At 38.6% G+C, this 23,551-nt stretch overlaps 1 protein-coding gene across 5 annotated transcripts in view; it reads left to right on the top strand.

The window, feature by feature from the left end:
* The window catches only part of MRTFB (myocardin related transcription factor B), a 175,871-nt gene that overhangs the window by 101,241 nt on the left and 51,079 nt on the right, over positions 1-23,551 (top strand). For 4 of the 5 annotated variants that reach the window (XM_046668660.1, XM_046668659.1, XM_046668663.1 and 1 more), the window contains exon 3: positions 22,730-22,795. In XM_046668660.1, coding sequence (XP_046524616.1) covers positions 22,730-22,795 — 66 coding nt within the window. Of the gene's footprint in view, positions 1-4,874; positions 5,210-22,729; positions 22,796-23,551 lie in introns of those variants that run through there. The other variant, XM_046668662.1, reaches the window with a different exon arrangement.

The following is a 23,551-nucleotide window of genomic DNA, read 5'->3' on the forward strand; positions in this document are numbered from 1 at the left end:
ATGTTAGCTCAGGGCCAGTCTTCCTCAGCAAAAAGAGGAGGATTGGCAGTAGTTAGCTCAGGGCTAATCTTCCTCAAAAAAAAAAAAAAAAAAAGAATGCTACAAGAGAAGTTGCATTCTTGTCTTCTCTACAAGAGAAGGCTCAATATTTAGCAATCTCCATGCATTGTTACTAATTATTTTCTTCATTACTTTTGAATGTTTTTACATTGGTGAAACATTGCTCAGCTGGCAATGTTCTCAGATTTTTCCTTCTTGAAGTAGAGCATCATCACAACGATAATCTTTTTTATCAGTAGTTTTGTAAGCATGTATTGACTCTGCCAAGTTTTCGCGTAGGTCCCTTGAGCCGTGTTTGTTTCTGTTCTGATTCCCTGAAGCCTTTCTCGGATGGTCCTAGTCTCCAAGTCATGCAGTTTTTCTCACGCTTATTAAATAACTGCGCTTGGGATAGTGGGAAAACTGACTTGATTTATGGTACTCTCTTTCACACTAAAACAGCTCTTTTGAGTGTGTGTACACACAAACACTGTGGAAGCAGATTTATCTTAGCCAAAGTGACTTTAATCGCCTATCATTTGAAATTAAATGTTACTCATGACGATAGAGCCAAATGACACTGAAGATGATGTGGCACATACCATAAGGACACGGGCAGACCTACCGGAAAGCAGTTCGTGTGACAACTGTGGGCTTCTCTTACTCGGAGAGAAGGCAGGTCTCCTCCCTCCTCTGTCCCGAGTTCAATCCAAAAGACAGTATGTGGGGCTGAGCAAGGCAGCTGCCCTGAAAGTGGGGGCAGCAGTCCAGAGGAGGGCTTCAGAGCCCGTGTCGGGGGAGGAGACGTCTGCCTACAGTTTGGCTACAGCAGTGACAGTAATGTGTGAACAGGGTATCCATGAGGGGGTGGCAGAGACCATGGGAGGAGGCAAGATTCTCACTGTAGGAGAAGGGGGTTACAAACACAGAAAAGAGAGGAAATGAGAATACCTATGGCATGGATTGGAATTGAACTAATGGTTGTCAATTTATATGAATAAACATATATGTACATACTTAAATACAGATCGATACTTACATCTATTAATATAGAGAGACGCAAATATGTGTGTGTGTGTGTATAAACGCACAGGCATGTTCCTTAACTCTGTCTGTGGAGAAGACCTTGGAACAGTGACACCCTAATAGTAATGAGTACACCTAGCATTCGGACCTTGCTTTCTCAACAGAGCAGGAAAACTAAAAGATGAGTTTGGAACATCTTGTGTCAGAATGCAAGAAAGTGCTCAAAGAATGATGGGGTCATGACAATAAGAAACTGAAGCCAGCTTGAAGGGACTCCCACTAGCCAAATCTGGAATAATTTGAGCATCAAAATACATACTGATAGGAGCATGTTATAATTCATTGAATAAAATAGGAATCCATGAGTCCATGCTGATATAAATTGATAACATAAACCAGATAAAGAGAATTCTTTTTCTTACAGTAGGATGTGCCACTAATAAATGGAGAAGGAATGACAGAATTTTCAAAATCACCATTTGGCAATCATCATAGTAATGAGTAATTCAGCCCAACAAAATACTTAATTACAAAGAAGAAAGCTAACTTTACATTGAGGAAACCTAGCCAGTACGGTCGTAATTAATCAAGATAAACGTCATCAGTTATGAGACAAATTGAATTTGTGCACCACCTGACAGGATGCAAAGAATGCATCATTACTTCTGTGGTATTCCTGCCAAAACCTGAATCTAGTCACAGAGCCACATCAGACAAACTCAGATGGAGGGTAATACTACAAAATAACCGGCCTCTGAACTTCAAAATTCAAGGAAAGAAAAGTCAGGAAAGACGGAGGAACTATTTAAGATGGAAGAAAACTAAAGAGACTTGATAACTCAATGCCATATATGATCCTGGTTTGGATCCTTTCGCTATAAAGGGTATTGTTGGGAGAATTGGTGGCACTTGAATAGAGTCTGTGGATTAGACAGTAGTGGTATATCCTTGTTAATTTCCTTATGTTGATGGCTATTTTGTGGTTATATGGGTTATATCCTTGTTTGTAGGAATTACACACCAGAGCATTTAGGGTAAAGAGGTATCATGTCAGAGCTTACTCACAGATGGTTCAGGGAAAAAAAGCTCTGTGAATTTGAAATTATTTCAAATTTTTAAAAATAGCAAAATAAATGTTCTTTGAGGCATATTCACCACTAAAGTTATTGTTTCCTTTCAAAACTATAGAGACAAGACTTTTTATATAAACTTACAGCAGGACAGTGTGTTTCCTTATTGCGATTTTTGATGTTTATCAGATACAAGAATAATAAGCTTACAGAGGATCTTTAAAAGAGAATTGTTTTATTTTTTAACCCACTCAACACACACACACACACACACACAAAGCCGTAAAGAATTTTAAAGTGGCCGGTATAGCTGTGTATGTACTCAGTTTCTAAACTTGTGGCCTAAAAGCAGTTGGGCAGGATTTTAAAAACAACCTCCTGAAAAAGAGAATGTTGGAGTTTATTGTTTTTGCTGTTCTTTTTGCAAAGTAATTAAGAATGGAGGCCCTGGAGCCAAGCCGCCTGTTTGGAATCCTGGCCACCGCTTATGTGTGACCTCTGACAAGGTATTTGATCTCTCTAGCCTCAGTTTTCTCATCTGTAAATCGGGATAATACTGTTGAACTCACAGGTCTGTCAACAGGATAAATGAGATAATACATGAAAAACACTTAGACTGTGGCGCCTTGGGAGCACTAAAGTTGGCTGCTGCTGTTACTATTTCAGGAAAAGTTAATGCTTTCATAAAAGAACCCTAGTATGATTATATTGGCTTCCTTCTCCCTCACTAGGAGTAGAATTACTAGGAGGCTATAAAATTTATGGCCTCTGCTGTTAAACCTGTCCCAAGATCAAACTAAAGCCTGGAAATGGAGCATATTCTAGAAGACGGCAGGCATTGTAATGCAATAGAAAAAGACTTGGCCTTTGGAGAACTAAGACTGGTTAAATTCCAGACCTGCCACTTAGACGCTCAGTGACTTTGGTCTTCACCTTGAAATGTCTATAATGTACAAATCATCATAGCAACCATAAAGGGCTGTTGGGGGGTTAACTGAGATAAACTTCACAAAACTTCTAATAAAGTGACTGACCTGAAGAATGTCCTAAAACAATGATGGTTATTTTCTTACTCCTTTAAAGGTGCAGAACAGTGAATTTAGAAGGATAAAGGCGTTAGGATTAGAAATAGTAGCAGAGCTTTTGAGGACGTTTTTGAGAAGTGTGATAAGCTTGTTGCTGCTTGTTCCTGCAGAGGTCTAGACTACCAACGATGGGCTTAAATTGCTTCAGAAGGAATGCCAGTCGACAGGAAGCATGTCATGTGTTGTGTAATCCCATTCTCAAGAGACGCTGGAGAAGGGTAGATAGCTATCTTTCTAGCACAGCACGGGTTTAGTGCACACCAGCCTTGGAACCAGGGACAAAGAACAGAATCTTTGTCTAGTTCCCATCTGTGTTTAAATATTGAAGCGAATATTGATTTTTCTGGCTATAAAAATGTAATCCTTTCTTTATCCCACAGAAGGATCATGTCAGATGCACATTCAAAATGTATGTGTATATTTTCTTTTAAAGAGAAAATTGTTCATCTAAAATTAGTCACTCTTGGTCATTGATCTAGGACTTCTTTAGAACTCTGGGTGTTATCAAAAGACTTTTTCCTGTCGCACTATCTTCTGCTTTAATGCATTCACTCAGTCATGCAACAAGTATTTATTGAGAACTCCTAATATTCCAGGCACTCTGCTAGATGTTGGTTAGAAAAAAGTGAACAAAATAGATCTCTCATGGAAGAGGATTCACTCCACTGCTCTTAAAACCTCCAGTGAGCTTTATGGGAGCTCTTTGCAAAGCATACTTTGAACCATTAAAAAAAAAAAATCAGATTCTTTTGGTTACAGCTATAGATGATAGAATATGTTTGGTGTATGTGAAAACAGGCTCATCTCCACGTTTGCCTGCAATCGCCGTACCTACAGGTTTCCTTCGAGCAGCGTGCCTTGTGTCTAGTGGGCAGCAGTCTGTGACTTGCAGGAGCTGTACCCATTGTTGGTAATTCATGTGAAATTAAACTTGGGCTGGTCGCTGGTTGAATCTGTTATGAAATATAAGCTCTCGGTGTCTCTGCTTTTAATACGTGGGAGGAGATTTTTCCTTAGAACAATCATGGCGATGTTAACTCTCTTGAAAAGCCGACTAGTGGCTCAAAGGAAAACTGCTGCTCTGGTCTGAATTGGCGAAGGCAGAAAGCTGCAATTACAGTACATTTCCCTATTACAAAGAGCTCTGGCTTTGCCAGGGAGGGCCGGACGCAGCATAAAAGCACACCATAAAAGAACTTTGGTAGTGAAATGCCTCTGTTTTTATCCAGATATGCTGGTAGCATGTTTATTCAGTGTGGTGCCTCTGCTGAGATAAGACCCGCTTCCTTCGGATGCCCTAGACTGCCATTTGTTTAGCTGGAGAACTTAATGAGTAATGAATGTGCTTGTCTGGCTGATAGAAAGTATTTCCACAGCCTGCGGCTGTGTTTATAGAGAGGGGGAGAGAGACCACAGGCAGCAATTTGTCTTCTTAGGTATCAGCAAAGTCTTCTCTTTTAACAACTAGAGGATTTATTTTTAACTGCTTGACTCAGTGTTTGTCAGATGATTCGGACCATCAAACTGCAGATTGAAGTACCCGGCGCGGGGGAAGCTGGAATGGCAAGCGAAAGGGGGCTGGCTGGGAAAAGGGGTGGGATTTCAGCATCGTGCCTCCGTGGCTCTGCCTCCCAATGTGGGAGAGTTTAGGGCTTCCTGCAGCATGAGTGTATTGCAGGTCAAGCTGGGAACTAAAGGGTAATGGCTGCCTTCAGCTGCTTAAAGACGTGATTGCCCAGTGATTGGGGTATTGTGAGGAGGCGCCCAGGACCCAGGGACCAGAGCGTTCTGAGCGCGCCGGCCTCTGCTGTTCGGCTATTTGAGCTTTTCTCCTGCTTGATGCTGCCTGTCTCCAGAAGCCTCTCACCATGATCGATAGCTCCAAGAAGCAGCAACAGGGCTTCCCAGAGATTTTAACTGCTGGGGATTTGGAACCTTTAAAAGAAAAGGAATGCCTTGAGGGGAGCAACCAGAAAAGTCTCAAGGAAGGTCAGTTTGTCTGTGGACAGGGGCAAAACTGCCAAATTCATATTGCCGTCAGCCAGGCTGAGCGTGTCTGTCTGCTTACCATGCCGTGTGTCTGCTCTCTCTGTTCACTGACGTCCTTACACGTTCTAAGTTCTCTGAAATGAAAGCTCAGTGCTGTTCTTGGTAGCTCTTTCTAACGATTCATTAACTGATAGACCGCTAGGCATTTTGCAATAATTAATACAGGAAAGGGACTTGCAAAGCCAGTCTTCATTTCAGGAAAATCCTTCTAGGTTCGTTTTGTAGATTTTCTCATGTTCTCCAGTTTTTTTGCCCCCCTCCCACCTTAGGAGAGGCCATTTCCTTTTCAATATTATTCAAAACACTGTTTCTTTTAGGTCTATGAACATAATTCCAGGAAAATTAATTTTCTCCAGTTAATGTTTATGGTTTGTATTGTTTAAAACCAGGAAGGTAGCTGGCTCTTTCTTAGTCTTTAAATGATTGGTTTAATTGGTTATAATACACACTGCATCATTTTATTTTGTTTTACAGTTTTTAAAAGCACACTGCATAGTTTTGTGATTTTTTTAACAAAGCAAAGAATAAGCTTAAGAATGCTGTCAATTATTGTTAGTGGCCACTGCACAGGTCCATCACTGATTGATTTAAGAAAATGGCCAAAGGTTTGGGCATTGCTGTCCTCTGTCCTGGCATAGTGAAGTGCGGCAGGACCAGCGTGGGTGCTTTACTATAGCAGCTGGAGATCAAGGGCCATGATTTAAGAAATTCAGGATCTTCAGAGAATATGTTTTTCCTAAATTTGAGATATGAAGGTCACCCCCTTCGATACTTGTTTAATTTGAAAATTGATTTTCTAGCATTCTTTGGGAGGATCCCCCCCCCATAACCCCTTTTCATTTTATCTGCTTTCAGCTCCTGCCATCAGCCGCCCCCTTACCTCTCCACTCGCTCTCACTCATCTTACAGAGACCCAGAGAGTAAATGTAGAGTTATCTGCCTAAGGAGCAGCTTGAGCTTCTTCCAAAAGGATATTTCTGTCAGACATTTAGAATATGAGAATGTGATGATAGATTGTTACAGATTTAAAAGATAATAAGAAACAATCGTTGGACTTGCTAGAGTTGAACTAGTTTTGAGTATGAGTAGAAAAAACATCTAGATTGAAACAAACGACACACAATGAAGTATAAATAGCTGTTGCCGGGAACCAAACAATGGGGTGGCCTCTACTTGTGCACAGCAAGCCTTGGTGTAGGTTCTTACAGAATCAGTGCCAGTGGAGTTTTTAGGACACGTTCTGGAGACGTACTGAGGGGAACTCCAATTTTTTAAATTGTTAACTTAAAAAGATTATCTATGCATCATTTAAGTCAAGTTCAAGTATGAAGCTCATATTAATGCCATACATTTAAAACAATTTTTGTGCTACTTGAAAAACTGGAAAAGTAGAGGAAAATGGAATAGGAGAAATAAAAAGATGTTGTAACAGCAGAGTATGATAAAGGAGCATAGAAAGAAAAGATTAAAAATATAAGAGGGTAGGAGAATTATCAACAGGAACAGCAAAGTCAAGTCAAGATGATTGCGTAATGTGCAGATTCTTTCCCTGACAATCGTGACCATGCTTTCACTTTACACATGTGCAATGGTATAATGTCAAAAGAGTGAGAGCTTGGACTCCCAAGTGAGGTATACTTGGAATCAAATCCCAGGCACAGTATTTTCCAGCTTTGTGACCCTGCACAAATTCACTGCTCTGAGCCTTCATTTCCTCATTTGTACAATGAGGGCAAACAATACATATTTCATAGTGTTTTTATGAGATGCTTGGTTTAATGCCAGTTTGTCATCCTTCTTATTATTTTTTAACCCTCTGTTATGTTTTCCTTCTATTGAAAATTTAATTTTTAAAATCCTGTATATCGACAAAAGAGAAGTATTCTGTATATTACTGTCATGTAAATTCATAAGTATAAAGAGATAAGGGGAGAGAACTTTCATATTTAAAACATTTCACAGATATGATTGGATGATAAAATCCATCTGTCTCACTGCAGTTGCAGTGAACTGGGTTTTGCTTTATATCTCAACAGACTGTATCTCTACTCTTTTTCTGCTAGAGATAGGGCTGAGGGTAAAAACAGAGAGATATCAAGGGTGATCTGTTGCCTCAAAGGTAGTGACGTTGAAAGAGCATTAGATCTGGGTTGAATTAGAACAGAAAAAATAGGAAGAGAAATTTTGCAGAAAGCTGCTTTTTTGTTTGGAGTAATATGAAAATTGCTCGGTTCCTATGGAGGCTTGAAAGCCTGGAATTCAGTGTGTCACAGTCACTGCCTGCACATGAACACCAACGGTCAGCTATTAGCCTTGGAGAATATGACATTGGGACGAGCTGCTGCTGAGCCTTGCCTGCTTTTAGGTCTTGGGCCAAACCTCAGTTTTATTAATCCTTGAAAGTTGATTGATATGGCAGCCGTTGTTCAAACACTAAAACGCCCTGGGGTCTAATTAGATCCTCTGCTGTTTTGTCAAAAGAGACAAATCTATGACTGACTATTAGTAATGTCTAATGGTCTATGCCTCATGGGTTAAGGGACACTAATTTAAAATATTTATTATATTTCACATGAACAGTGTTTGGTTTTCTACTCATTTTTGGCAAAGTTGGTTTTCGTATTTGTTTGTTTGCTTAAAAGAAGAACCTCTGGGGGTTTTTTGAAAGTCTGAATCATGTTTCCAGGTCTGCAGGAAGGATAGTTCTGGTCCCTCTGGTCCTGCTCCCACAGCGCAGCTTAGGCTCTGGGGGTTCGGACGTGCGTCCACTGTGAGGGGCTGGCGGCCACTCTGCCTCTCAAGCACTTGCTCCGTTCTTCCTTATCCTGGGATGTTTGAGAACTCCTGTTAGTGTTGACAGTGCTAGTTAGCTGAAATTATTATTCAGGGTAAAAGCAGACTTTGTAACCAAATAGTCAGAGGTTTCAAAAGTTTCTGTGACGCCTTAACAAGAAAATTTGAGAGGAAAATGCTCCAGGTGCCGGCCGCCTGTGCATGGTTGTCCTCAGTACCAGAGGACTGTGTGGATAATAAAGCAATATCACCTCACAGCTTTCTCAATGCTTCTAGAAACTTTTGATAAATACCAACCCATGTGTGTAGTTGAAGAATTTGATTATTTTCTGCCCTGATGAGAATAGCAACAAATGTCATGAATTCTGATCAAATTCAAAATAGGGAATTTTCCTTAGACTAGTCTCTTTTGTCAAACCAACAATAGGGAATCTCACCTTTTGACTTATTCACAAAACAGATCATTTTCTATTAATGTTCAACAGATTAAATTCAATTTCTGGTTCTACAACTGAAGAAGGATATTACAGATCACTGACTTGCCAGCTTAAGAATTAATAATTAACAAATTTTGAGAGAAAATCAAGTAAATTGAGATGATTTAATTCAGATAAGTGGTTTAACATGAGTTGTTATTGAGATCATGAATCATAATACCATTGCTACCAGCTAGGTATAGCCTGTGTTCATCAAAGACAAAATGGTAGCCAATGGATTTGAAAAAGAAAAGTCAGTGTTCAGTATACAGAGCTCTCTCACGGTGAAAATGACATACTGCAGAAGGAAAACTGGGCTGAGTATTAATTACTTTGACTAACTGCTCTAACCAACAACGCCCAAACTCAGTGTTTTAACCAATCAAAGTGCATTTCTTGCTCAAAACATAGTCCAGGGTGGATTAGACAGCCATCCTGGTCAGCTGTCCTCCGAGTGTGACTTGGGGATCTGGGCTCCTTTCATTGTGTGGCTCAATCATGAGTGTGTGTGGGGGGTTACAGATTTGAGGGGACTGCATTCCCAACTCTGTCACAGGCTGGTTAATAAGAGTTGAGTAAAGTCTGAAATTTTGTGGCAGATTACGTAGTAGAGAGTGGAGTAGAGTAATGTGGTGTACTGGGACGTGGCTATGGTAGATCTGTTTATGAAAAAAATGCACATTTGTCAGAGACATTCTGAGTAATCTGACCTGGGGAAAATAGATTAAGTAAATACCTTTATCAAAGCACCAAAACTTTTTTAAGTGGTGGAAATTATTTCATACATACTCTACCTGCACTGTTCATTAGCCACATATGGCTGTTTAAATTTAAATTTAGAATAATTAAAATGAAATAAAGTTTTTAAAAATTCAGCTCCTAGGTCACGTGAGCCACGGTTCAGCTACTCCGTGGCCACACGTGGTTAGTGGCTGCTGTATTGAGCAGGGCCGATTATAAGACGTTTCCATCACTGCAGAGAGTTCTGCTGGACAGTGCTGCTCCACACTCCTCCTTCATGTCTTTCCCAAATGTTGCTCTCACACCAGCTCTGCAGCTCAGAATCTCTTAAAACCTAGTCCCTGTGCTCTTTCCTAAAGAAAGTCACTTGATCCTGTTAGCTAAAAATAGCAACTTCTCTGCTGTGTATTCCCAATAACTTGATCCGCATCTCTTCACGGCATTTCCCCTTTGGCCATTGTGCCATCTTCACTATTAGACCATAATATTTTTTGGAGATAGGATCTTTGTTTGGATCATTTTTTACCTCACCCCCAGTGTCCTGCATCTCTCATAGACACATTATTATTATTATGTGGCAAGTGTTTAAAGAGTATTATACCTCTCCCTGCTTCTGAAGCAGAATATAATTTGAATGATTACCTTCAGATATAATACATAACCCAAAATGCACAGAATGATCCCTGGAGCATTAATAGATTACTAGAATTGTTATTTATTGTTTGATTTTTGTCAGCTGCCACATGCAGCAATTCTCCCTTTTCTAATTTGCTGCTTCTAATCTTCTTTAAAGTAAGGAACATATTAACAAACTGTGAAGTGGAATCCTGATTCTATTGCTGATTCAACTAAAATTTGTTGAGCCATAGTGGGAGAAACAGACAAATAGACAGTTGAAATAAAGAACACTTACAAAGCCTGCTTTAAGTAAAGCACGTGAATTTTGCAATGTCTATTTTTATTTCTCTGGGAATTTTTTCTTTGTTTTCTGCCAATGTTGTACATAATTGAAAGTGTTATACAAGTGAAGTGTCACTAAATTAATGTTTTAAAAAAATAAATATGAAGAGTAAGATATGCCCATAATAAATTCAAATAACATACAGGTATGAAGGAAAAAGTAAAAGATTCTTCTTCCCAGATATGATTCAGTGTTTCTTAAAAATGAGTACATACTACTTTTGAGATGAAATTATATAATAGAATTTTTTATTAAAAATAGTTTCATTTGGCAGATTTTTTTAATTTTTAATTTTTTTTATTTTTTGGTGAGGAAGATTGGTCCTGAGCTAACATCTGTGCCCATCTTCCTCTCTTTTGTATGTGGGATGCCCCCTCAGCATGACTTGATGAGCAATGTGTAGGTCCACGCACAGGATCCGAACCCGCAAACCCCAGGCCGCTGAAGCAGAGTGCAAGAACTTAACCACTATGCTACCTGGCCAGACATTTGGCAGAAATTTGAGTGCTTCTACACAGCATCATGCAAGAGGTTGAAAAGATTCACGGAGCTCACAGCCTAAAAAGCTAGAAACTGAATCATAATATAGGAGTTAAAATGTGCACACACATAAAAGAGATAACAGGAAACCCGTATGTGCTTTGGTCCAAATGAGTGAGGATTATAGACAGAGGGCCAGGCCTCTCTCTTGTGCTCCAGACCTGTCTGATCATCCACATCCCTGATGTCTCCAGTGGCCCCCTTCCTTCTTCCCATGAAACATGATCCTCCAGCATTCCCTGTCTCAGTTAATGGCACCTCTGTCCACCCACTGGCTCATCCTAGGAACCTAAATGGGAGTAATCCTTGACACCTTCCTTGACGTCCTCCTCATAAGCTATTACCACATCCTGTTACCAAATCTGTTCATTCTGCCTTGGAGATATTTCGTTTATCCACAGCACTGTCTCCCCATGGCCACCACCCTTGTCCAGGTCTCCTTCCTCAGATAGAGTCTTTACAGGGGTCTGGACTCAGGTGGAAAGAGAGCTTTCTCCCCAGCCACGCTGGCCCCCCTTTGTTGAGGGAGGCCCTGCCTCTGCCTTCAGAAACACGTCACACTTCTCCCTCCCTCCACTGCTGTTCTCTCCCAGAATGCCTCTCCCTGCCCACCCCACCCTACCCTCACCCCAGTGGCCTGCATAACTGCAACTCATCCTCTCATCTGCATCAGCATGCATAGTTGCCTCCATGTTAGGAGAGCATGCGAGTTATGGCAGCTCTCAGTTCTCTTTATGTTTTGGTGGGCAAATTGGCATGTGCATGTGTGTATGTAGGTATATCTATGTCTGTATACAGATATGCGTGTGTGTGTGTGTGTGTGTGTGAGCGAGCCTCATTTCTAAATCCACAGAATAGGAAGAAAAACCAATATATTGAGCCAGGATCAAGTGACATCTAGAGAGCAGCTTGTGCTTACTGTTCTAAGAAAAACTGGAGGTAAATAATATTCCACTTTTTTCCTTTTTCATTGTTAATTGTCCTTTTATTCAGAGAGCCTGGCTTAGGAATTTACATTAAGATATTTCAGAATGTTTTTTATGACATGCATTTTCTCATGTTAGAGGAATTAGGAAAGAACTTTAACCTGCCCCTGTAGCTGCTCACTAAAATTCTAGTAAAGTGGTAGAATATAGAATTTCTGATTGCCCCCAAAATAAAAAAATAAACATTATCTTCTTGTGGAACCATATAGGGTGAGAAACCTAGAAGTTCGAGTGTAGAGCCAGCACCATCCTACAGATTAAAAATTAATTGTCTGAAAAAAACAAATCAAGTATTGTTTTAACCTTTTACGTTGCTGGTGATCAGGCAATTAGGTCAATGATTTTGCTTTTGAAGTGCCTGTCATTTGTGTTATACTTCCATTTATCCCACCGCGTACATTATTTCCACTGCTTTTTAACCAAACGAGATTTTTTTAAATGTATATATGTATTGTATCTTCCTGTGTGTCTGCCTCAGGCTAATGTTATCCCTGCCATTCTGTACCAGGCTCCCTGGCTTTGTATCACGTTGTCATACCACGAGAAGCATCCTTTAAATTCATTTCAACTTTTGACAAAAAGGAGAAGGGAATTTGTATGAAGGTATGATCAGTTTAAAGAAACATGCCCCATTTTTAGCAGTCAGTTTCCATGGTAACAGAAGCAGCAGCCAACCACAGAGTTATCAAAGTGCCTGTAAATTTCCAAGGCTGAGTGTTAAAAACACTGTCTTCCTGACCTCATGCTGCAGATTAATGCAGGGAACCTACAGTGTGTTCGCCAGGACCGTTAGCAGTTTCGTTTGGACTTCGTTTTTGCTTTTTAATTCCTAATAGAGAGTAAATGCCGCCTTGTAGACTGTGACCTCCTTACCAGCGAGGGTCAGTGGTTTAGAGTTCTGCAGTTTGTACCGCCTGCCTGTTGCCGCATGCCCCCCGCCCCAGCCGACTTCATAAGGACGCAGTAGACTTTCTGATATTGGAATGATAGGCAGTATTTCCTACGTAGTCTGAGGCCTAACTTTTTCAAACACTGATTTGCACAGGTTTTTTTTACTTAACTTGGTGTTCTCTTCCTTTTTTAAATGGAAAATAATCATAATATAAAAATTCCTCATCACAGTGCTGTTTGCTCTCCTTAGCGTCGGAGGTTGAGATCCACGTGCACATTGTGACTCTGCTTTCGCTCCAGACAGGAAGTGGTGCTGGGAGTTTGCTTAATCAGTGCAAATAGCACCGCTCTTATAGGACAAACTGCCATTTTATTTTTGGCCTCTTTGCATTCCATTTTTTAAAATTACTTAAAGAAGAACTTGATTTTATAATTGGCAAATTAGACCCCTGAAAATACAACTAAAGGTCTGTAATCTTTCGTTGCTACTTTTTATCATCTATGAGAGTACTTAAGTCCTTTTTCTCTTCTTCAGTGCAGCATGAATGTCACATTAATTGTAAGTAGAGATGAAAAGAAATTAGTATCTACCAGTTTTTCATGGTCTTCTTTACTACTTTGTCCTTAGCCTTCCCTTTTTAGTCTTCTTTTACCTTTCAACACAACATAATCAGATTTTTGCCTTCTGTTCTACCACCTACATCATTTAAAAATACCCGAGCCTCAAATTCATACGACAAAGTGAAATAGTATTGGTTCTGCCCCGTGAGAATCACTGTCCATAAAAAATCCTTTTGGTGATTTATTCTTAAATTTGGCATAGTAGTCTCTTTCTTAGAAAGGAATAACTCAGTTATATACTCTATACAACTCTAAGTATGCAAGTTATCACAATGTTGTGCAACCGCACCTCTGCCTAGTTCCAAAGCATTTTTATCACCCCAAAAGAAAACCCTGTAGCCATTAAGCAGTTATTCCAATGCCGTTTTCCCCCCAGTTCCTGGAACCATCAATCTGAGCTCTGTGTCTGTGGATTTACCAATTCTGGATATTTCACATATATGGAATCATATAATATATGACCTTTGTACAAAGCTGCATCTTTCACTTAGCATAATGTTTTTCAGGCTCATCAGCATTGTAGCACATAGCAGTACTTCATGCCTTTCAGTGGCTGAATAATATTCCATTGTATGGATGTACCACAATTTTTTTATTCATTCATCTGTTCATGACATTTGGGCTGTTCCTACCTTTTGGCTATTGTGAATGGTGCTGCTATAAACGTGTGTGCATGTATGTGTGTGAGTACCTGTTTTCAATTCTTTTTAGTTCACCTAGACGTGGAATTGCTGGGCTGCAACTGTTCTTAACTAAAATTTCATATAATGAGCTTTAGAAAGAACTGCCAAGTGTTCTAATTTTGTATCTTGTGGTCTTTTTCTCTGATAAAAATGATATAGTTCAAAGCCAATGAGTGATTTGCCAGGTTGCTGACTAATTCTCTCCCCCAAGCTGTTGCCATTATGAGTTGGAGCATTTCAGTAATAAATAACTATGTTTCTCTTTTCAACTTGTTCTTCACAGTCTGCAATGATTGTTTCAAACCTCCTTCACTGGCCTCAAAACTAACTTTTCCTTCATTCATCTCACTTTCAACAGATGACCTTTCTTCCTCCTTCTCTGGGAAAATAAAAGCCATCATTTGGGAACTCCCTGGATGTCCCAGACCAAATCTATAAACCTACCTGCAACTCCGTCCAGTCCTCCTTGCTCCTTGCCCTCCTATTGTGATGGAGGAAGTGTCTCTTAACAAAGGCTGTCCTTGTATGCTCTGAATCCCCTCCCCTTCGAGGGACCTGCCCCCTCTTATTCTCTCATTTGTTCTCATTCCCATTCATTCCCATTCTCTGCTTCCCCCTTCCTCCCCTCCCCTCCCCTCTCTTGCTCTTCATCAGTTATAAACTTTTTCAAGTATGTTTCAGCTTGAAGTTCCACACCCCTCAAGCTTTTCACCTTCTCTCTCACCCTTCGTGGGCAACATCTTGAAAGCATTGCTTCCATTAATGTCATTCACGCTCTTGCCCGACTTTACTCCTTAACTTCCTCCAGTCTGACTTCCATCCATCCAAAAGTAGCTCCTCTGTGTATTAAAACAGCATTTGACCCAGCTGGTCATGACCTCCTTCTAGAAAAGCTTTTGCAACGTCTTCCAGTTCCTCCTCCGTAGGCAGCTTCCTCTGATTTCCTTTGTTGGATCTTCATCCCTTTCTCACCTATAAATGGGCCTTTACTCCTTGGCTTTCCTAAGAGAAGAGTCCTGGGCTGCTTCTGCCTGCTCTTCCTCTATTCTCTGCCTCAGCAAATTCCATGGCTTCAGGAACTGCATAAGTGACAACTTCCAAATTTCTATCTCCTGCCTAGACCTACCTTCTGAAATCTTCAGCTATATTGCCACTTGTCACTTTGACATCCCCACTTCCAATTCAAAAATGTCCGAGACTGAACTCCCTACTGGCCAACTTGCCTCAGTAAATGGTCTATCCAAGTGCTTAAGCCAGACACTCAGGAGTCATCTTTGTTATTTTTCTCCTTCAAACACATCTAGTCCCTTACCACATACTCTTGATTTTATTCTAAATACATCTCAAATCTGTGCATTACATCTCTCAGCTGTGTTGGAGTTGAAGAAAAAAAATGAAGTTTCTACCCTGAAGCATCAGAAAAATGCTACCAAATTTCTATGTAAATGTGTGGTTTATAAGAGAAAGCTTAGCCTGAGCTTCTGTCAACCACTGTAAATATCTCTGCATTCAGTCAGAAACCCGCCCCATCACCCTCACTAATTCTTTTGATATCTTTTGGTCCCTTACTGCTTATTAGTTATACCAAACTTTACTATTATTTTGGCATGATAGTGCCAGTGGTCTTAGGTGAGAGGAAATTAATTTAAAGTTACCTTAAAACATGATGCTGTACGTTTTAGGGAAGGGATGAACAGAAAAGTACTCTCCTGTGAGTGGGAACATGGATTGGTGTGGCCATTGGATTGCAGTGTAGCCCTATCAAGAGTTTAAATGCATGTTCTGTTATTAGAAATTTAACCTACAAATAACATCAAAGGAGCCAAAAAATGAATGAGGATAATCATTGCAGCATTGTTTATAATAGCAAAAAATCTAGAAACTTAAGTATATATAATTGATACATCCATATGTTAGATATAGCCATTAATAGAGACAAGAAGAAGAATGAGCTGGATTTCATGTTATTTTTTTTAAAATAAATTACCAGACTGCATGACTAGTGTGATCCCACCCATGTATTTCCTTTGCATATTTTATATTTAATATTGCCAGAATATTCATGAGACGTTCTCCAGAGCCATAGAAATTTAACAGCAGTAACCTTTGTGGAGAACGAAAGACGTCTAGGGTGGAAGGGACTGACTTTCACTTGCCTTTTTTATATGAATGTGCCATTTTTAATTTTGACAAATAAATAGAAAAATTTATAGAACATGAATTTTTAAATACAGGTATTAGTGGTACATATAGTGGTGTATTTCTGAGTCCCAGGCTCAGAAGGAAACCCTTCGGGGTGTGACTTCTTACCCTTCGACTGCAAAATAAACCGTTCACAGCAAAGAACTATAAATTCGTGAATCTTTGTGGAATTACATTTTTAAGAATCCTGTTGATAATGGGTAGGTTCTGCATATATGGGGGCAGAGTGTATATGGGAAATCTCTGTACCTCCCTCTCAATTTTGTTGTAAACCTAAAACTGTTCAAAAAAAATAAAGTCTTTAAAAAAAATCCTTATGTTTTCATATTTGAAAAAAAAGGTAGTAATCTTCACCAGGCATCTAAAGTAATAATAGTGGTAGTAGCAGTAATAATAACCACCACCACCTTTTAAAACATTTATTTTTAAAGTAAAGGAAAAGTAGTTCATCGATCTTTTGCCCTTTCAGTATAAATCCTCTGAAGATGTCGTTGGCCCTCACCTGAGTAAACAAATGCAGATGTGCAGCTTACTGCTCCCCTGCTGCTGAGGACCACGGGAACCCAGGAGTGAACGAGGCCCTCGGCCTTCCTGATTCTAAGTGTTACTGGGCGGCTTAATCCCTCCTGTGTCTAAATTCAAAAGATAACACCAGAATGTTGGCTTTGCTAAATTGTCTTTTTTTTTATAGGATCAGGCCACTAATTTAACACTATTTAAACAAAAGTAAATTTTTGCCAAAGTCCAACCACTTCATTCTCTTAACTACTCAAACATCTGTTTGAAAAAATTAAACTGAAACCAAGGTCTGGGTTTTTTTTTTTTTTTGCCTAGTAGTGACTTCAGAGTCAATACATAGTCAATTCTAGAGTCTTCTTTAGTTTTCCATCTTTGCTTTTGCCTCTGGTTTACCCAGCCTGCACCTGACTGCTCAGGTTTTTGGATTTTTTTCACCCCTCGTGATTCTGTAGTTTATTCTGTCCAGTGGCCTGTAATTAAATAACATACATTGGCTCCTCTCTCTAACTTGCACACAGCCGCTCATCTCCCCTCGCCTCCTCAGCCCACCCTCCTTCATACCCCATCGCTGAAACTAGCTATTTATAAAGAATTTCCAAGACCATGGCTGCCTGCCATACTGCTTCCCAGAAAGTGTCATTTCTGCGTTGTTTTTGTAATATACAGTCCTCAGATGTCCCCTTGCCAGCCCCCTGGGCCCAAACTGTGCTTTGTTTTGGCTTGTTCAATTCATGCTAAACTGCTATACGTTATTAAAATGCTGCATAATGTGTTTTATTTTTCTTCAGAGTGAAAAGACACTTTAATTACATCATATTAAAGAAACATTTCAAACATTCTACTTATAGAAACAAAAGAGAATGGATATATTTTGGTTCAAAAAGCAGCTGGAAATTTTGAAGTGGGGTATAAGTATTATGTGAAAGACCTTATTGTATTTTAACGTTCTTTATATTGAAAACTAATCCTAAAATTTTATTCTAAAAGCCCTTTAAACCATTTAAGATGCAGGGGAAAGGAACTAAAAGAAGATACTTTTAAATATCTAAACTGTTAGTGATGCTGAATAATAATGACATTTCGCCTTTACCAGTGGATAAACTACCTTTCATTTTTTGGAATGGTAGTTAAAATTGAATTTTTATTTTTCTTGTATAAAAAAAGCAAATTCAAAATACTTCTGTTGACACAATGTTATTATCTGTTGTAACAAAGAATAACACTAAGTAGAATTTTCAAAATTATATGCATTTTTTCTCTGTGTTGAAATGTGATAGGAAACCATGAATGTTAGCCCTCAGTGATAAGAAGACATCACTTTGGAAAAATTCAATAAGTAATTAAACTTATTCTCTAAATGCGACAGATATAAAGTAGTCTGTATCCATGTTCCACATGTCTACTATAATTTCAAAGGTGATGGTTTGCACTCAAAGAAATGAGTCTCCTTACTTTATGGCCATGCCTTGTATGTGCCACATGGGGATATTCCTCCTAGGAATTAAGGAAATAACTGGAAATAAGTGATAAACTTTATACACAAAAATTCCACCATAGCATTATTTATAATTGCAAAAATTGGAAACAACCTAAGTGATAAACAATAGGGGATATTTAGTAAACTATGATATGTCCACCCAATAGAAGATCTTATGTAGCTACTGAAATAGTAAGAATGTTTATCATTGTATGTACAGTGTGATGGTAGTATATAGAAGCAGATAATAAAAAATTATGCTTAGATAAGAGACAGAGGACATATACTGATATGATAACAGTAGTTGTGTGTCCCTCTGGGTGATGATATTATTGGTGATTTTCTTTTTTAGTTTCTTCCTCTTCTTTTATATTTCCTTATTTTGTGTAATGAGCATTTATCACTCTTATAATAGGTAAGAAGATTTTTTTGTAATAAAAAATAAAAGCCTTGAACTCAGGCTAGTTAAGAAAGATGTGACAGGTGATAAGCAAATGGCTTTATAACCTCATCTTCTGTTGATGGGGGTCCTTTGCATACCTCTTGTGAGTTTTGTCATCAGGAAATACAGAGCTGTTATAGAATTTCAACTTGTGGTAACTGTTTTTGCACAGAGAATACAATGCTAGCTGTATAATGAGATATATGTATATTTTTTATATCTTTCCCCCTCCCACTTTTGAGAAAATCAAACAGATTTAAACCCAACCATTTTAAATTTAAGGACTTCTTAGAACCATATGTTGGATTGTTTTGTTTCTATATTTCTCAAAAATAAAGACATTCTTTGAAAATATTCATTGTGAGCAATTGTAAAATGAATTTTATCTCACCTCTATTATTACTGTGTCCTTTGTTTTCTGAAAGATGTAGCCCCTCACTCACTGAGTGTTTGAACTTTTTTCTCCCTGAGAATTCTATTGTAGATTTACATATTTTCTTTTCTTGTATGTAATTACTTATGTATGTATTATGTTAGATGGCAATGAAGGATACTGAATTTTAGTCAATTTACTAATAAGATAGAAGCTATGATGTCAGCCCAATAGCACATTTATCATGCTCAACTAGGCACCAGAGGGAGAGTGCTCTTGGTTCAATTTTCAGACATGAGGCCAGCACCAGGGAGACTGACTTCTTAGGTCGCTGTACCACGACACCCACTGCCGCCACAGGACAGCAGTACCGGACTGGTGTCTAGTCTTCTGTTTGTGGCTACAGAAATGTACTCTTGTCAACACATGCAGAGAATGTCAGGTTCTCCAGAGATCAGCCAGCATACCAGTTTATTCATTGGTCTTAAGAACTACAACCGTGCGACAGGCCCAGTAGCATTCAGTGATCTGGGCCTTCCCTCCCTCCATGCGGACATGAGTGTGGAGGCTTCGAAGAGAAGAAGAGTTCTCCAGGCTTAATTCATAATTGTCCCAGAGAAACTTGAGAAAGGGGGGTCTTGATCCCACAACCACAAATGCCTCTCTGATCATCACTAGTGTCAGGTCCTCTATTTTCAGGGTCTCTTACCTTCACAGCCCTGAATAAGCACTGCCAAATTCTGCCCAACTCCAGTTTTCCAGTGGTGCCGGACAGTTAAGCTGTCTACACCATCCAAGCCTTGTTCTGCCTGGCCTTGGACATTCTGCCTGTAAGGTGCAGGTATCGGTGTCATTTATTGTGTTAACTCTTTTACTAATTTGATGAGTAGGAAGTACTAAAAGGAAGTTTGATATTTTCCAAAATTATGACCCTATACCCATTTGATTGGTACTTTTTATAACCATTAGTTGTTCTTAGAAGAGTCTCTATCAACTTGTGAGTGACTGGTTTTATTTAATATGAATAAATACTATAATTATGTTTCAACATTGACCCAAAAGTGGCAATGTACCCGACTCGGGAAGGGCATTGTGCCTCATATTCAATATAGTGTGTCCAGTACTGCCCACCTACCTGGTATAGATGAAAACTAAATCAAGCTAGGTAATCAACAGTCTTAACATCATAACTAGTTATTTGCCTCCTCTTGCATTCATGTTCTTTGCTTAAAAACAGACCTTCCATTCACAGCTGCTGCTGCTCTTGCCCATGTATCCCATACGTGCATTGCAGTCACTGAGAGGCACCTGATACATAGACTCTTAATAAATGAACATGCCTGGGGAAGGCTGCCTGCCACAACTGCTATGAGTAATACTTGCAGTGTGATGATATTGCTTCTTGGGAAAATTATATAGGCAATGATGAGAGCATCGATTGGGAAGATTATTCTCCTACCTTCGGGAAGTAGCACATAAGTAAGATTGTTCATTTGTTTTGCCATGTAGAAAACTGGATGGAAAACACAAACGGTTCGTGTTTCGTTTTTGTTTCATTTTAACTATTGGTGATTAGTGACATGCATTCATTTTGTATACCCTCGTGGTAGCAGATAGCTCCGCATGTCAACCTGAAAGTGTGCTTTCTATCAAAGATGATAGAGCTGATAGGGCTGCTGTCGAGGTGCATGAGGGCAGCTGACCAATGTACAATCAGGAGACGCTTCAAGACTAACAAGCTGTTGTCATCAGTGTTGATTTGCAAATCAAGTTGTTGCAAATGTATCCATCGTTCCAAGATGCCATTGCCCAAAATATGTATTGCATTCAATACATTTGTCTCACAAGTATGGTGCTTTGTTGTTTGTTTGTTTTAAACCAAAGGAGAGGGCTGTTGATGTTTTCATTACCCTTTCTGTTTTACTCCTTTCTTCGAGGACTCCCTCAGGAGAAAGGAGAACTGCTACTGCTAGCGGTTCTCCAACAGACATGGACCATCGTGTTCCAGCAGTGTCAGCCTTTGAACTGGAGCTTGTTCTGACCCTTTTCTCCTCTCAGTATTCCTTCTCTTGGGATTCTGCCTCTTAGATATGACCACCTTAATTTCAGACAAGCATTAATTTTAGCATTCATAGAAGAATGTTAGAAAATGCAGGCATTTGGGTGCTCTCAGATCCACAGGTCATCTCCTTGGTTATTTTTGTTCCTGGTAAAGTACAATGAGAACATACTATCCTCAATAAACTGTACGTTATCAGGGAAAAGATCTTTATGTTAGAGCATAATTGATTCAAAGTATCACAAAACATTTTAATGTGAGAAACGTGCATATATTTTTTTTGACTCATTAAATTTGTCTTTTGCTCTGTGTAGTAGAATCTTATGTTAATTGCTTCAGTTCTAAATGGGATGTGAGTGAGGCTTTTTGATCTTATGACCCCCAAAAGAAGCAAAAAAAAAAAATCAGTTATTTAATAAAGGATGACATTCATATCTAGCAATGAGTAAGAAAATATGTTTCAAAGCCATTTTATAGTCTAGACTCTTTTTGAAGTATAACTAAGATTGTGCTCTGCTCTGCAGTCAGCACAAGAGCAAGCATAAAGCAAAGGATATGAGGGCCATGGGCCCTGGGGGTTATTGCACGTGGGAGCCATCATGTGCGTTGCATTTGAACCTGGCTGAGAGAGTCGTCCAAGCCAGCCACTTGTTCCAGCCGTCACCCTCTTGCTAGAAAATTCGGTCTTCCTTCCCTACCATTTAAGAAATACATATAGGTAAATTTTTCTTTTTTGCATATTGGCAACCCTTAAGGAGACTCTTAATAATCCTAAACTTGGTTTTCATCCATGGTTTGCAAGAAAAATCAAACTGGAAACTTAAAATTGAGTGTGAGGTAAACCAAGGAAAATATTTTTCAGAATTATTTCATATATTCCTCTTTTTTGAAATTGGCTCATTTTCCAGATAAAAATATAGAGATGCTATGAAAGGAAACTCCTTGGGAAATCTGGGGAAAAAATTATTTTTGATTAAATTTGGCAAACTGGATTTCCACATTTTGTGACATATACCTCATTCTCTACCAGTTCTAATGATTTATTTATTTACTCTTTTTTATTAAAATGATAAGGTATAAGTTGATTTGTGACTTTCTTAGAATTTGTAGAATAAGGTACGGTGTTTGTGCAAAGATTATTAAACTTTAAGCTCTTAATTTAGAAATTTTCCTTTGGGTCGTTAGTAATATCTCATAGGACTAATTTTTATTATGCAGTTAGCCTTCATTAAAGCTGTTTAAAATTTGTTCCAGATGGAGTAAGTCCCTCCAAATAAGTCAGTCTTTCCTTAAAATAAATTTTTGCTATTAACTTGTTTAAAAGAAAAAACTAAGGCATGTCAAAAAATCTCATATTTTCATTTCTACAAATAAGACTTTTTTATTAACAAGTCTTAATGTATAAGCCAACTATTTTTATTTGCTGAGTACTATGTGATTGTGTTTAAACAACAAATACTTAGCTTTGTTCATCAAATTAAGATTAAAAAAATATGCTGAGAGAACTTCAGAGTTCATCAAACAGGCAGAAATCACAAATTGATTTTCTTTTTACAAGTTGGTGCCAGGTAGTATCCTTATTCAATTATGAAATAGAAGATGTTTAATAAAACTTAGGTGTATTACCTCTGGAACTTCATAAGTTGGATGCGACAGTTGCCAATAGACTCCAATGGTGATTATTTCCTTTTCACAGTGCTCCAGCTGAGGCTGCAACAAAGGAGGACGAGAGAACAACTAGTGGACCAGGGCATCATGCCACGTAAGATTTGTGTCCTTGTCATCTCTAATGTGATGTAACAAAATGGGCATGTCCAGGAAGAAGCTATATCTCACTCTACTTTCAGTTCTGTTCACTGAATCAATATATAACTACCACCTGAGTTTATAAGGAAAAACTGGGCATCAGCATTGCCAACCTAAGAGAATCATTTAAAATACATTTTGAAAACCAGATGCAGCTTAAAAGATGAACTTGAATTTTATATTATACAAAGAACACCTTTAAAATTCTGTAATGAGGTAACATCAGTCCTTACTTCAAACTTCAATATTTGCTTTAGTTTTGAAATAATTGAAGTGATCATTCTACATTATGGATCCAGTGTGACTCAGACTTGTGAAAGCAGCATAATGAAATTAATTCAAAAGCTTGTTCCCCTTTAATTTATTTAATTCAAATTAATTCTCTTCAACGCTCTAGTATGATCCATATAATAAGTGTATCTCAGTTACAGGACCAATAAACATTGTATTTATAATCAATAAAATCTTTCTTGCCCAAGGACAGATATTTCCCAAGTACTTCTAGACTTCATTTTTGAGAGTTGATTGATTTTACAATATTTGTCCAAGTTGTCTTCTTTACTTTAATCACAAGGTTGGAGGTGATTTTATATTTTAGAGAGGAAGAGTAGTTATTTTTTGCAAGCTGTTAGGCATATTTATATGGATTTTTGTCTAAAAATTGATTTCTCTAAGAGTAACTTATTCGGCTTTAAAAAACTAGAAGGATATT

Source organism: Equus quagga, chromosome 7 (assembly GCF_021613505.1).
Source record: "Equus quagga isolate Etosha38 chromosome 7, UCLA_HA_Equagga_1.0, whole genome shotgun sequence".
Lineage (NCBI taxonomy): Eukaryota > Metazoa > Chordata > Mammalia > Perissodactyla > Equidae > Equus > Equus quagga.